The 14702-nt window shown below is 33.5% G+C and overlaps 2 protein-coding genes across 3 annotated transcripts in view; one reads left to right on the forward strand and one right to left on the reverse strand.

The window, feature by feature from the left end:
- Nucleotides 1-14239, forward strand: part of LOC119589931 (lamin Dm0-like) — a 39663-nt gene extending 25424 nt beyond the window's left edge. Inside the window, exons 3-11 of one of the 2 annotated variants that reach the window (XM_037938591.1) lie at nt 1463-1600; nt 1898-2080; nt 2252-2392; nt 2743-2948; nt 3481-3691; nt 4772-4990; nt 5695-5763; nt 10775-10862; nt 11411-14239. In XM_037938591.1, the coding sequence (XP_037794519.1) occupies nt 1463-1600; nt 1898-2080; nt 2252-2392; nt 2743-2948; nt 3481-3691; nt 4772-4990; nt 5695-5763; nt 10775-10825 (1218 nt within the window). In that variant the 3' untranslated portion in view covers nt 10826-10862; nt 11411-14239. The remainder of the gene's footprint in view (nt 1-1462; nt 1601-1897; nt 2081-2251; nt 2393-2742; nt 2949-3480; nt 3692-4771; nt 4991-5694; nt 5764-10774; nt 10863-11410) is intronic. The other variant, XM_037938592.1, reaches the window with a different exon arrangement.
- A 47-nt stretch (nt 14240-14286) lies between these two features.
- The window catches only part of LOC119589580, a 7486-nt gene continuing 7070 nt past the window's right edge, over nt 14287-14702 (reverse strand). Inside the window, exon 8 of the mRNA XM_037938178.1 lies at nt 14287-14300. Coding sequence (XP_037794106.1) covers nt 14287-14300 — 14 coding nt within the window. The remainder of the gene's footprint in view (nt 14301-14702) is intronic.

The raw sequence follows: 14702 nt of genomic DNA on the forward strand, positions 1-14702 counted from the left end.
TTGTGATGGGGAAGTTTATCAGGTGATAGATTATTATTATTAGGGTGTTTATTCCCTACCCCCACACTCGCCTTTTTGGTGAACTCGGTGATCTTGGGTGTCTATTTATGAATGGATTGTATATCACTAAATTGATGCTTCTGGTATAAGTACTTGTTAAGTATGAATATATTTATAGGTCTTATTTAATTTCAAATTTGAAAAATCAAGTGTCTCACATTTGAAAGTCAAGTGTCTCAATTACAATATTTCTTAATCTTTTTCTTTTTCTTTTTTTCTTTCTTTCTAGTAGTATTTAGTTAAGATGGAACAAGAAATTTATGAATCGTGTATATTTTTGGTTTATTTATGTGTTTGTTGATTTGATTAATTATTATGCATTCTTAATTTCATGTATGTAATTTTAAGAGAAATGATCCTCAGGAAAGAGATGTGATGTAATTAGTTTGAGCAAAGGAAAGGCATATCACAACACAGGATGCAAAAGAGGTTATCATGTAAGAAGTTCACTAGTTGCCTGAAGGATACAGTGTGTTTTGGAGAATGGTGTAGATAATGGTTTGTGATTCACATGAGCTCTGTGTTCAGGACAGTGCCAGTCAGGTCAGTCTTTTAGGGAGCTGTGTACAGATTTGGGGCTGTGAGATGATAATCTTGTGGCAGACAGTACAGCGGTTATTTCAAGCTGGAGTAGAGAGGAAGGCAGATGAAAGAGAAATAAGAGTCCTTGGATTGATTGAAGATTGTGTAGAATCTGCTTCAGACAAGAGACTCCTATGAAGGTTAAAAGGCAAAGAAAAATGCTAGGAAATACGCATAGCTTATTGATAAGGGTATAATTTTTTTGATGAATGGATTGGGTCATACTTGGTATGTCAAGTGGTAATACGATATTAATTAATTATTTTGAAGTGTTGGGTTTACTGGATGGTGCATTTGTTAGTTTCTTCTCTAGGATTGTGATACCAGGTGGTAGTTGAATGTATCAGCCTCTGTTTATCTATATATTTATCTATCTCTCCATCTAGCTATCTGTTTATATATACATATATGTATACATATATAATTTTAATTTTTAATTACTGATTAGATTAAGCTCAGTTACATGTCATCTTTTGGAGGAACAAATGCAATAATCAAAATTGTATAAGTAAAAAATTCAATTCAGGTATCACAAAATTATCTGGGTTGTAATACACTTATTTCCTTTTGGACTAACATACCACTTTGGTGTGTCTGACAGTGAAATTTTTATTTGAATTACAGGACTTTTTAAATCTCTTAAGTCTATAGAAAATGCATGTTATGCTATTTCTGTTTCGTTTAATAAGTTGTAGAGGATTACGCCATTCCATATTTGGAATAGAAGTAAATTAGTCATAATTTATTCTTTACCTGTATTGTATTTTATTTGCATTAAAATTTGAGTATGTAATAATTTTGCCTTGTTTGTTTTCACCAGGAACTTCGTGATGAGGTGGCCAGGCTGGGCCGCCAACTGGCCGAAGCCAAGCAACAGTTGGAGAGCGAGACACTGATGAGAGTCGACCTGGAGAACCGCTGCCAGTCACTCAGGGAGGAGTTGCAGTTCAAGCAGCAGGTTGGCTAAGCTCTTTAAATAATGGGAGTTATCTCGGGACTTTATGTATATATTAAAACCCTTCAGGATTTAGTTTATTCACAATGTTATATCTGTCTGTATTGGTGATGGTAGCTAATGGGGATTTCAATTGCTATGTTTGTTATGCGAGGTGAGAATAAGGTGTGTGTGTTCCTGAAGTATGTTTTGTAAGTAGTTTTGGTTTTTAAATAAATAGTACATCTTTTACTCTCACATTATGCTTTTATGTGGTTGCCATGTTAAAAGCTCACACCACACTTATTTGATTTTCCATAGGTGTACGAACAGGAGATCACCGAGACGAAGAAGAGAAAGCAGGTAGAGATCTCTGAGCTTGATGGCCGACTCCAGGTAGAGTACGAGGCCAAGCTGACTGAGGCTTTGAAGGATCTCCGTGATCAGTATGAGGAGCAGCTCAGGAATAATCGCTCTGAAGTTGAATATCTTTATGAGACAAAGGTAAAGTGTTTAACATTTGTTAATTTTCAGGTTCCTTAATTGTAGTTCATCATTTTTTCTTACCAGTCAGTGTCTATAATAATATTTAGATAGATATATACAGATAATAGTCAGGTAAGTTTATTTGGCATTAGAAAAGTAAAAAAGCTATAAATATTTTTTACTTTACAGATTGAGGAGCTTAACAGACGCGACCAGCGTTCTACTGAAGATACAGATGCTCTGACAAGTTCGCTAAGAGAAGCCAAGAGCAAAGTTCAGGACCTCTCCTCACGTCTTGCAAGTCTGGAGAGCACCAACAATGCACTCAAGGTACAGTTTTGAGAGAAATAGTGCTCAGTTACTTTTGTTATTTTAGGTTTACTGATTTTTCTTTTAAAATCTGTTGTCAGAAAACAAGTAAATGGGAATATTTTCTAATTACGAGATGCTTATTAGATGGAGTTTTCTTAAACATAAAAAGGGGTTCTTAGCATTAATATTAAGTCTCAGAATAATAATAATCTTGATACAGAAGTTAAGAGTAGTGTCATCTTATATGAAAGATATCCTTCCTATTTAGCAATGCAGATACTTGTATTCTCCTTATGTATGTGAGTGGACATTTCATTTCACAAGATACAAGTATGAATGAGTTATTCACACTTAATTTTGCCCCACAGCAACGTGTGCTTGACCTGGAGGGACAGCTGGAGGCAGACAGAGACTCCCATGCTGCGGAGGTATTGATGCACAAGGAGGAGATCATGCGCCTGCAGAACCAGATGCAGGTGCAGCTTCAGGAATACCAGGATCTTATGGACATCAAGGTGGCCCTAGACATGGAGATTGCAGCTTACAGAAAGCTCTTGGAGGCTGAGGAAGCTAGGTGGGATTCCTTTCTATTTTTCACTTGCATGGGTGATTTGCATATTCATGTTGCAGAGAAAGGTTTAATAAGTGAGGAGCCTGAAAAGATAAACTTCCATATACAAACCTGAAAGGTTGTTTGTTGTGAAGACCAATTTATTTTACTCTGTATCTTATGTTTTTCTTCCAATTTTTTTCTTTTAACAGTGCAATATTGTTTTTTTATCACATTGATGTGGGCTAATACCTTTAGCCTTTTTGATTAAGGCTTGTTATAGGTTTTTGAGATTTTAAGTATTTTTAACAATATTTTATCACCTAATCAGCAATATCAGTACAGCTGTGGTCGTGTTCTTAGAGTTTATATAAAAAGGGGGATTGAAAGTAATACAGCTTGAAATTTTTAGGGAGTTGACTTAAGATGAGCTCTATGTTTCTATATTAACACCAAATGCAGTATTTACTATATTATAGGAAATATATGTTGATGTTAGGAGTTGCTCAAAGATAAAGAATTTGTGTTTGTATATAATTCTGAACTATGGTTGCAGGTTAAACATCTCGGTGTCCTCAAGCGCCACAGAGAGAGAAACCCCATACAGGCGAACACCTCAGAGGGGAATGAAGCGCAAGAGGCAAGTCATTGAAGAGGAATTCCAGAAGTCTGCATACCAATCCACAGCTAGATCGGTAGGAGATATTGACATTGTCGAGGACTGTCCCGAGGGAAAGTTTGTCAAGCTGTACAACAAGAGTGACAAGGTACGAATTTTTGTGGACAGGAGTTATTTGTCATTTTTTATACTGGTATTTTACATGTGTTTTATTATTTTTTTATTTTTATTATTATATATTTTTTTATTATAGTTTATGGTCTGTTGGTGCTTACTTAAATCTTACTTTATCTTGTTGCACTTTCAATAATTAATATATGTATGCGTATGTATGTGTGTGTATATGTATATGTATGCGATGTTATGTATATATGGTGTGTGGTGTATTGTCAGCTATGAGTAGTGGTGTATGTATATGTATGTATGTGTATGTTAATGTAATAGTCAATATATATAATTACTCGCTATTGACATATGTTTTATATATATATGATACATATGGTATATAATATATACTATGTAAAAAATAAATGTACCATTGTATACAATATGATTATCCATTGTATATGTATAGACTTATTGTCTATAATGTATTATATGTATATGTTACTATTATTGTCTGTATATTAAATGTATAATATAGACATATGTCTATTATATGTATATGTAGTCTATGTCCAATAGTTAATATGTATCTGTATTAATGATGTAAACAGTAATATATATGTATCATGTATATGTCATTATGTAATTTGGATGTATACGTCATAATGTATAGAATAATATTATACATCTGTACATAATAGATTTAATTTATAGTATATTAATTATTTGTATATATATATGTTGTTATTATGTATGTTTATATGTAATTATTATATGTATATTATATATGTATATGTTGTATATTATATGTATTGTTATATGTATATATATGTATGTATGTGTATATGTATATATATATGTATATGTATATATACATATATGTATATATGTGTATATATACATATATGTATATATGTATACATATATGTATATATATGTATATGTATATGTATATATGTGTGTGTGTGTATTTCATTATATATCATATGGCTGGGAAGTGATGAGATTGAATAGTAAAAGTTAAGCATAGACCCAGCTGTGAATAGAGAGATAGACATGATTGTGAATTTGCAGAACTTTTGATGCCTGTGCTCATTTTACTCACAGATTTGCTTTCTTCCAGGACTTTGCCATTGGTAGTTACCAAGTGATCCGCACAGCTGGCGATGCGGAAACCATATACAAATTCCACTCCAAGTCCAAGATCCCATCTGGCGCTACAGTCACCATCTGGTCCTGCGATGCTGAGGCCACCCACGAACCCCCTCTCAACATTGTCATGAAGAACCAGAAGTGGGTGGTTTCCGACAACATGTCCACTAAGCTGCTGAGCACCAGCGAGGTGAGGAAGACTAGGCTACTTTCGGACGTTTTTCATTTAGGGTGAGGGAGATGGGTGGGATAATCATGTTCAGAAGAAATCATTATTACAGTTTGGGATATAGTTTAGAAAGATACTTTATGCTCAATGTCCCATGAGTTACTTCCATATATTTTGGAAAAGTGAAAGGATGTTTTCTTTAGAATAAGAACCTTATATACATTTTTTAGATTACTTAATTACTATAGGTATGATGTGGATTTTAAAGATTGTACTAGTTTGAGTTAAACAACAATGAAGTTGATTCTGGAGGGTTATACCTGACATCAGTTATCATGTTATATTTTATTTCTTACTAGTTACCTTTTTCATTATAGGTAAATTACATTAGTAGTATTATATTCCACATAAAGATATTGTATTAATCCATAGCTTGTATAACTGGAAAAAAAAACAAATCTGTTAAAAATTTATTGTTTTAATTAAGTTGCAACTCCCATCTTCAAGGGATTTGCTGTGGGTGAAAAATTTAAATGCACATATTCTAAAGTCATATGAGAAAAAAAGGTGTATACAACATCTATTCAGAGCTATGTTATTTCACAGCACAACATATTTGATATAACTTGGAGACCCTGTATTTTGTAATCTCTGTGTTTGACTGTGAGTCTTCAGTGATTTTCTTATGAAAATTAGTGACTAATATCCTTCCCTATGATCCTCAGGAAATGGCAGTGCGAGAGACCAAACGAGAAGTTACATATGAAAGCTCCTCAAGATTGCCAGAGCCCAAGGTATGCATGCAACCTGGTATTTTTGCATGATGCATATTGCTTGTACAAATCATGTTGAAAGATTTTTTTTTTTTTCATTACTATTATTGCAGTTGTTATTTATTATTTTTTATGAATTATTAAATAATGTTACTTACCAATTATTATCAATAATATTTTTTGAATATATTTATTTTATTTATATATTTATTTTATTTATTTATTTTTTTATTTTTTTTTATTTTTTTTTTTTTTTTGCCTTGCTTGTATATATTTTCTAGTGCCTGCTTTCGACTTCAGACCAACAAAATTGTAGTTGCATGTTGATTTCAGGCTTTCTTATCACTTATTTTTATTGACTATCCCTTCATTCAAAATTGCAATGAAATGTTGGAATGTGAGCTAAAGGGAAAATCGGAAAACTTTTTTTTTTCTTCTTCTTCTTTTTTTCCCATTTCTTTTTATATAAATTCTATAGCTTCAGTCACAATCTCTGCCTCAGTCTTTACTAGAAATGCAGTAGTACAGCTAATCCTCTCTATGTGTAAAATGCGCTTAAGTAACACAGTTTTGGAGCACATAGTCCACCAGATTTTAACCCTTTATGTGGAGGAATTAAGAATAAAGGAAAAGAAAATTTTAAAAAGTATATTTGTTTTGGCTAGTGATGACCTGGACTGCAGCCAAAAGAATATAATTCTAATTGCAAAACACAAGTAGCAAGCAGATGCTTATCGTAATCTCTTGCATCTCCCTCCCTCTATTGGTTGAATCAGAATAGGTTTGGATACCTCACCACTGAATTACCTAGAAAAATAACACTCTTCCCTAGTCCTTTGGAAGTGTTGCTAACCTCTCTCTTATAGTGGCTACATCTGCAGTGGCCGGCCAGTCAGTGCATGATCCTAACATGACAGAACACAGAGGTCTTGTATCTTTGCTTGTACTATTTCTAGACCTTCTACAAGGGTTAAAATGTTTTTTGTTCTTTGTGTGTGCCTTTACATTTATGTGTGTTTATATATATATATATATATATATATATATATATATATATATATATATATATATATATATATATATATATATATATATATATATATATATGCATACATGTGTATATATATGCACATATATATATATAGTTAGAATCAATTTTGAGTGGTATGGTTTAGGTTAACATGTTAACATTAAAAAAAAAAGAGAGAGAGAAAAAACAGTAATCTCGACATTTATAACAGTTTTGATTAATTAAGAATATGAACCAATTCTTTACTTACACGCTTATAAGCTTTTGTAACTTATGGTTCTCAGACCTTAAGTTAACCCAATCAGGGATCTAGATTTTATCCTCCCTTTAGCATGGGAACTCTGATATTGACATCTTTCCTTTTGTAGGCAGTAGGGCTTTCAGTGGAAATGTGTAATGCTAGCAAATGTGTTAGATTTACTCTTTATGACTGACTTATTTTTTGTACACTGGATAAAGTGTTTCAGAATAAGGAGTTGAAAACCCATCTATGTGAAATTAATGCCAAGACAATTGATTTTCAGTTTTTACTATTTCACTGATGAATGTCTAGGTTAGTGGTGTAAACTTGTTGGCTATTAGAATATTTTTATGAAGTGAGTAACATTTCTTGATAAAATACTGGATTTTGAATACCTTTATAACTCTTGTTACAGATAGTAGAAGCTACCATTTGTAATATAGAAAGATTAGCATTGTACCCATGTTTACATGTTTGTACACAAACATATAGGATAATATCCATTTATCAATTGCATATCTAAATGTCAGTAAGGCCATTAAAATGAAAAGTCATGTAGTAAAGAATAATAGCAAGCATTTTTACCACAGTAATTCATAACCCCATAACAATTAGAAGCTATGTTAGGTGTGTGGTTTTTCATAAAGATGACAATGTTATCTGTCCACTTGAAAAATGCTGAGAATTTCTACAAGTCCCTTTTAACCTTGTTTCCTAAAATATGTATGGCACAGCCAAAAGTGTAGATAGTAGGCTCTTCATTTTTCACTTGAGTGACTGATTGTACACAAAGCCTGGTGTATGGTTCAGTATGGTATTGAGAAATTCCATCATAATTAGGTTTTTACCAGTAATTAAAACTTCATGATAGCTTCAAGAGTCAGATGGTAGAAAGCTTCCAAGCACTAATATCTTGTATTATTAAAAGCTCTAGGGTGGTGATAATCTTAATGATAAGTACAGTTTATCCCAATGCTGCTGGGGAAATGTAATTTTCATTTTACTTTTGTTTTCTGAAATGTCTTGACATCTAGATGGCCCAAAGGGCTTAGCCACCGAGGAGTTCGTACACCTGGTGGCCTTACTTGATTTCACGTCTTCTTGAGTTTTCAGACCGACCTACCCCCCCCCCCCCTCTCTCTCTCTCTCTCTCTCTCTCTCTCTCTCTCTCTCTCTCTCTCTCTCTCTCTCTCTCCCTCTCCCTCTCCCTCTCCCTCCCTCCCTCCCTCCCTCCTCCCTCCCTCCCTCCCTCCCTCCCTCTCCTCTCTCTCTCTCTCTCTCTCTCTCTCTCTCCTCCCTCTCTCTCTCTCTCCTCTCTCTCTCTCCTCTCTTCCTCCTACTCTCCCCTCCTCCCCTCTCCCACTTCCTCCCTCCCCCCCTGCCACTTCCTCCCTCCTTCCCTCTCTCATATATGCTATTAATATTGTTATTATTATTATTATTGACATTATGGTAATTATAATGTTATTAACATAAGTAATAGCAGTAAAGATAAAAATATTTACAAAAATCAAGGAACAGACCAAACAGGTGAGATAGGCAGAACTAGTAATTGACTCCTTGGTGACTAAGCATTTGTGGAGCCATCTATGTGAAAAGACAGTTAATCAACTAAACTCTCAGTGGCAATGACACTACGAACATGCCATCCCCTTGGCTCTGGGTGATGTGTGTTGGGGGATGTTTTTTATTTAATCCCAAGTGATGGTTATTATGATTTACATTTTTTCCAGCTTATAAGCGTGTTAATTGAATAAATTTGTTAATTCACTGAGTGGAAGTGAAAACAATAATATTACTTTTATCATATAATTTATGTTTTGTTTATATGTTATGATTGTCCATTGTGAATTTCTAACCAGCCTTCATGTTTTTGTACAGAGTTGTTATATATTTGTATATATTCATGGTGATTGAGATATTTCTTGATTCATAAGTTAAAAAAAAAAAAAAATTATCAGCAAACATTTCCGTAATGATGTTTTTTTTTTTTTGTTTTTTTTTTATTTACCTTACATATTTTGTCGATGAGAAACTATGTAAAATGTTTTATTTAGCATTGCTACATTACCAATTTCTCCACAGGGAGGCCCAAAACAAATTATCATTCTCAGATTTTTTTCATTTATTTAAATCACTTGTTGCAAAGTTGCCCAAAAAAGGAGAGGGATTGAAGTTTTTTTACTTCTATATTTATTTTGTTTGGTTCTTTACCTTTTCCACTTCTTTGATTGCATTTTCTTCTCTCTGTCTCTTGTCTCTTTTCTTTTATCACATTCTATAAAATTGATCACCCAGGAAATCCAGAGAAAGACATGTGAAGTGGGAGGAAATGCTGAATGCTTTCATTAGTTGCTGCTGCTTTATGCTGTTGGAGCTGAGCATTAATTAGTTTGGAAAACTGACTTTGGAATAGTTTGATAGCTGTAATAATCATCATACTAAAGAAGTAGAAAATTCCTTTTGTACATGTGCACTTCCTGCAGATGTCTTGACCTTCTCAATAAACACATTTGGAACTGAAATATTCTTGATGATGATAAAAGACATTATCAATAATAATAACTAACCAAAAAAATAATAGGAAACTAAGAATAATAATAAGATACCATTACCTTAACGTTCCATTTCTTCCTGAGGTGGATTGTCTCATGAGTCAAAGTACTCTACTGTTATAGCATTTCAGTGTAGATTTCAGTAGTACATTTTAAGTGTGCATATGCCTTTGTCTGATCCTTCCTTGCTATCTGTCCCCGGCTGCTGTTCTTTAGTTTATAATTAGATAGGTTGCATGGTTTCTTTATTTGTAATTAGTATTGTTTTTGTTTTATTTATTTATTCATTGATTTTTTAAATTTCAGTTTGGTCTGAACTAAGCTGTGATTGTCTTTTGGCCTCTTGCATGATTAGATATGTAGACATTTGCAGGGTGTACTTGCTCTGGAGGGGAACACATGTATACCTCAGCTTGTACTGACAGTTACTGTCTTTTTTAATGTCTTTCAGTGCAGATGCTTTTCTCAGAAAGAAAGGGCAACAGCTGGAAAGAGAGATAATTGATACCGTGAATGATAGTATTTTTGTGTAACTGAGACTGCATTCTTAAGAAATGCTTCAAACATTTGATAATTGTCCATGTTTCTGAATTTGTACAGTTCCAGCTTTACAGAACCAAAATATATGATGCTTCAGAACTGTAAAATGACACCATAATGGTGACTTGATTTCAAGAAGTGGTTGATTTGCTTGGAATAAAATTTAACTTTCCTTCAGGTATGATTGTTGAAAAATGGACTGTAGCTAGATATAGTGTGTTTTGTTTTTGGTTGTTTGGTTTCCATTGCCAGGTGGTTATGGACAGGTGAAAAGGTTTTGAGCAATGTCTACACTTCAGAAACTAAATGTTTTGCTCTATTGCTCAGGTAATTAAATTTTAGGCCCTGTCCTTTGTTGTCACTGAAACAGTAGAATTACCAATAATATGACCCTGTGGATGTAGTATTTTGATTTTTTGTTTTATTTTATTTTATTTATTCATTTACATATTTATTTCTTATTAATTATATGTATTTGTTTATTTGTTTTTGTTTTTATTTACTGAGAGCAGCTGTCAGGTTAGGCCGATGTTGTTAACTGTGGAAACAATCAACCTTCTCCTTTCATGATATGATTATTGTGTTATGGGCTCTCCCTCTTAGATGGATCAGGTCAATATAGGTCGCCGTGTTCTCGATGACCTCATTTTTCTCTCCCCTCTGCAGGAAGAGGAGGAGGAGGTATCGCGACTATACACTGGTTGCATCCTCGCTTAAAACACCTACCTACCACCTAAGAGCTCCTCCTGCAGTCGTAAGTAGCGTTAGGAAGTTGCTCCCATGTCCCAGCTTGCTAGCCATAGGGCTGCCTACGAGATGCTTTTTCCTGTAACGCTAATGATGATGATGATGATCATTCTCTCTCAATCTCGACCCCAGTGTGAATAAGGGGGTTAGAGCCAGGTAGAGACACTGTGTGATCTGACAGCTGCTTTTAGGATTTTCTTTGATTTTTATTCACTAAGGCCAGAGCAGCTCGACCACAATTTTTTTTTCTTTTCCTTTCTTTTTCACATCATTGTCAGATGATGGCAAGTGCAGACTGTATTGCTTGTGTGATATGTTGACTTGCAACTCTGACATTTATGTGAAAGACATAGAAGAGATTCCTTTTAAGAATTCAAAACACAGAAAAAGGAACAGGTCTTGCTGGAAAAAACCTTGTTGAATAAAACGTGTCTTTTAAGTAGCTGACAGGGTGAGGTAACTTATGAAAAAACGAATCCCCCAATAAGCCCAAACCTGAAAGAACAGGTTTTGTTCCTTCCTGACTGACCCCGCCCACTGTGTTTTCCCTTACAGAGAAGTGCGGACGGATCATCCCCTGAGAAGTGCAGCATCATGTGAGTGGCAAGGCGACGATGGTTAGCCCTAGGTTGCCTGATGCCTAATTGGCTCCCACCCAGTTTTACGTACAAAATGACCTCCATCCCTCTGAGCCGCACGCTTCCTGTATCAGGATGGTTTTGCTGAGTTTTGAAATAAAAAAGGGGCCTGAGTTCTTTTGATTTTTTTTTTTCTTTTTTTTTTTTAAGTGATGTGCAAGAGTCCATATAATTGCATGTTTATCTTATTTTTCTTTTTGATTATATAGTAATTTATGTGAAAAATGCTGCAAGAAGTAAGATATATATATACATATATATATAAATATATATTTATAGATGTATTGTAAACACATTTGAGTAGGTATCATCTCCGTATCTATGTTTATACTGTACATTGAACATGAAAATTTGATTGGCTGTTGCATTGTCAAAGGAAGTGATGTGGTTTTGAGAGGACTAGGAAACAAAGGCCAGTTATGAAATTGCTTGTTACTTAAAGACATTAGTGCTGAGCATCAGAAGCTGGATGGGGTCACCAAGAGAAAGTGCTGATAGAGAACTTTTTTGTGTCGTAAAGGGATCTCACATTTTAAGAGGAGTAAATCACAAGCCTTTCATGGGGCATGGGATGATTTGGTCCTGTGCCAGAATACAAAGGAGAATTTTGTTAGAAGGATTCATTTGTTTTAACACAAAAAAAAGGTAAAATGATAAAAACAAACAGGAAAAAATGAACAAACCAGAATTTTTATGTTGGCCTGAATTGGGTAGGTAAGTATATACCCCTTGCTGTATGGAGTACATGCCGGTTCTCAAAAAGGGGATCGGTGTTCGCTTACATATATATAATTTTTTTGTTTTGTTTTTCTTTCATTTTAGATTTTTTTTTTCTCCTTTTTTTTTTTTCTTTTGGTTGCCTAATGATAAAACCAAACTTTTATGGTGGTTTGTATGACGAGGTCAGAGAGTTTTGCTTCATGTGCTTATTCTTCTTGGATATTAATAAAATCTTTAAAAAAGCTTAAAAAAAAAAAAAAAAGACTTAACATTTTCGAAGTGCAAGCATACTAAGTATTATAAGTAAGGAGAGAACAGTGTTAATTTACCTGTTAAGGAGGAGAGGCCTGTCATTTTTGGGAAGGGAATATAAGGTGGGAAAGGAAGAGTTCACCAGAGGAAGCAAAACACCACACACTGTGAGGAAATTTTCACTCACACAAGGGTTGTACTTCTCGACTTTTCAGTTACTGATGTTATTATAATTGTTCGCTATTTATTTTTTTCATTATTCATTGTATCATTGATACAGAAGGAAATGAAATTTTGCCAACAATTGGGTTTTATCATATTTGTTTAATGATTGATATCAATAATTGTTTTCAATTTTCTAAGTATATTTAAAAGATTAGTCATGTTTTATTGATTTGTGCCAATGGAAATCAGTGAGTCAAAGAACTTTTTATGTCCAATTAAAAATAAGAAAGAGAGAGAGAGAGAGAGATGTGTATGTGCTATTCTCTCTCACAAATGTTCACTGCCATTTTGTTTCCTAAATGTAAGTGGTGGCAGCTTTGTGTAGCTGACACTTGTTAAGGATACCTTGTAGGGGTTAACTGTATTGCTTTTGTTTTCTGTATCAGTCTTTTTTGTTTTTTGATTTATATTTTTATTTGCCTCCCCACACTACTTCAGGTCTATTTATATCACGTTACGTCTTTGCTGAAGGCTAAGCCCAATGATTCCTATTGTAATTAAGATGTGGTTGTTTCTAATAGGGTTTTATTTTTTATTTCTTCAGCTATAAAGTAGGATGATTACCCCAGTCCCCTCCCTTTACACACACATATATACAAAAGGGAAAGGATTTGTAGGATTTTTTTTTTTTTTTTTTGATTGATTGATTATATGTTCAAGAAATGGGAAGAAAGTATTAGAAGAAAAGAGAGGGGGGGAAAAAAAATGATTTTTAGATTATTTTTAAGTTTGTGATGACCAGATTCTGCTGACCTAAACCTTGGACTGTGTGACCAATCAGAAAACTTGCAAATTTGTGGACACAAAACAAGGCTTAGGGAAGTTGATGGCCTCTTTAACATTGTAATGAAGGCTAACACTCGTTTGCACGCTTATCTCAGCACACTGCTGCTGCAACCTCTATGTAAGGGGATAGAAGGCCAGGCATATTTCACGATCCTTATGGTAAAGGAAGTTATTGTTATTATTATTTCTCTTTATATCCCCAATCTCTTTTTGTTTTCTTTCTCCCCATTGCCAATAGCACTATACAAATCTTATTTTATGTTGATGTTAGTATCGTTCTACTCCTTACATGGATTGCAGCAGCTTGTAAGTTTTACAGAGGAAAAATTCTTTTTATGTTTGTTAGCCCAGAGAAATAAAAATGAATATATATGTATATTTTCATGAATCCCACTATCAGAAATGTAAAAAAAAAAAAAAAAAAAATATATGGCACTTGAGGTATGCTGTAGGAATTATTCCCACATATTCCCTCAAGAAAATTATATATTGTAAAAAGAGTGAAGAAAGACATGTCTCATAAGGCTGAAGAAACAAAGATCTTTTATTGAAGAGAAAAAAGTATATCAGTTGTGTAACCTTTGATCAACCTGGCTTTGTAGCGTCCAAAGTGGTTCTAGTAGTGTGCCTTCAGTGGATATTCTAAAAAAGAAAAAGAAAAAAAAAGAAAGCTCTTAAAAAGAAAGAAAAGATATGTAATGTATAATGTTAAAAATTGTCTTTTAAGAGTATGGATTTACTTTAATAAAAGTTAATAGATTCAGATGTTTTTTTGTTGTTGTTGTAGACCTATGGCAATATTTGTAGAATTCAGAAGGTAAAAGCTGTGCATGTGAGAATTGTTTGAACATGTATGAGTATGTGCATTATACATACACATAGATTGAGTGAAGTATTATGCAAATATTTCAAGTATTTCTGGTCAGTTCAATTTACTTACTTACACTTAAAGATCTTCAATGACATAAATAATTTATTTATTATTTTTATCATTATTATTAATATTTTATTTTATTTATTTTTTAAACCTAGATTTATTTAGTCATTAAAAATTGCTATTAGAATATATGAAAATATTTTTTTATATTCCAAAACACAGAAGAGAAGCAGATATACAAAGGAATATTTCAATATCTAGACTAAAGTGAAGAGAAATAGAACATTTAAAAAGCAAGGTTTGGGCAGAAGGCGGGTAATTATAAAAGATATTTTGGCGTTCCACTCTT

The sequence above is a fragment of the Penaeus monodon genome, chromosome 26 (assembly GCF_015228065.2).
Source record: "Penaeus monodon isolate SGIC_2016 chromosome 26, NSTDA_Pmon_1, whole genome shotgun sequence".
NCBI lineage: Eukaryota > Metazoa > Arthropoda > Malacostraca > Decapoda > Penaeidae > Penaeus > Penaeus monodon.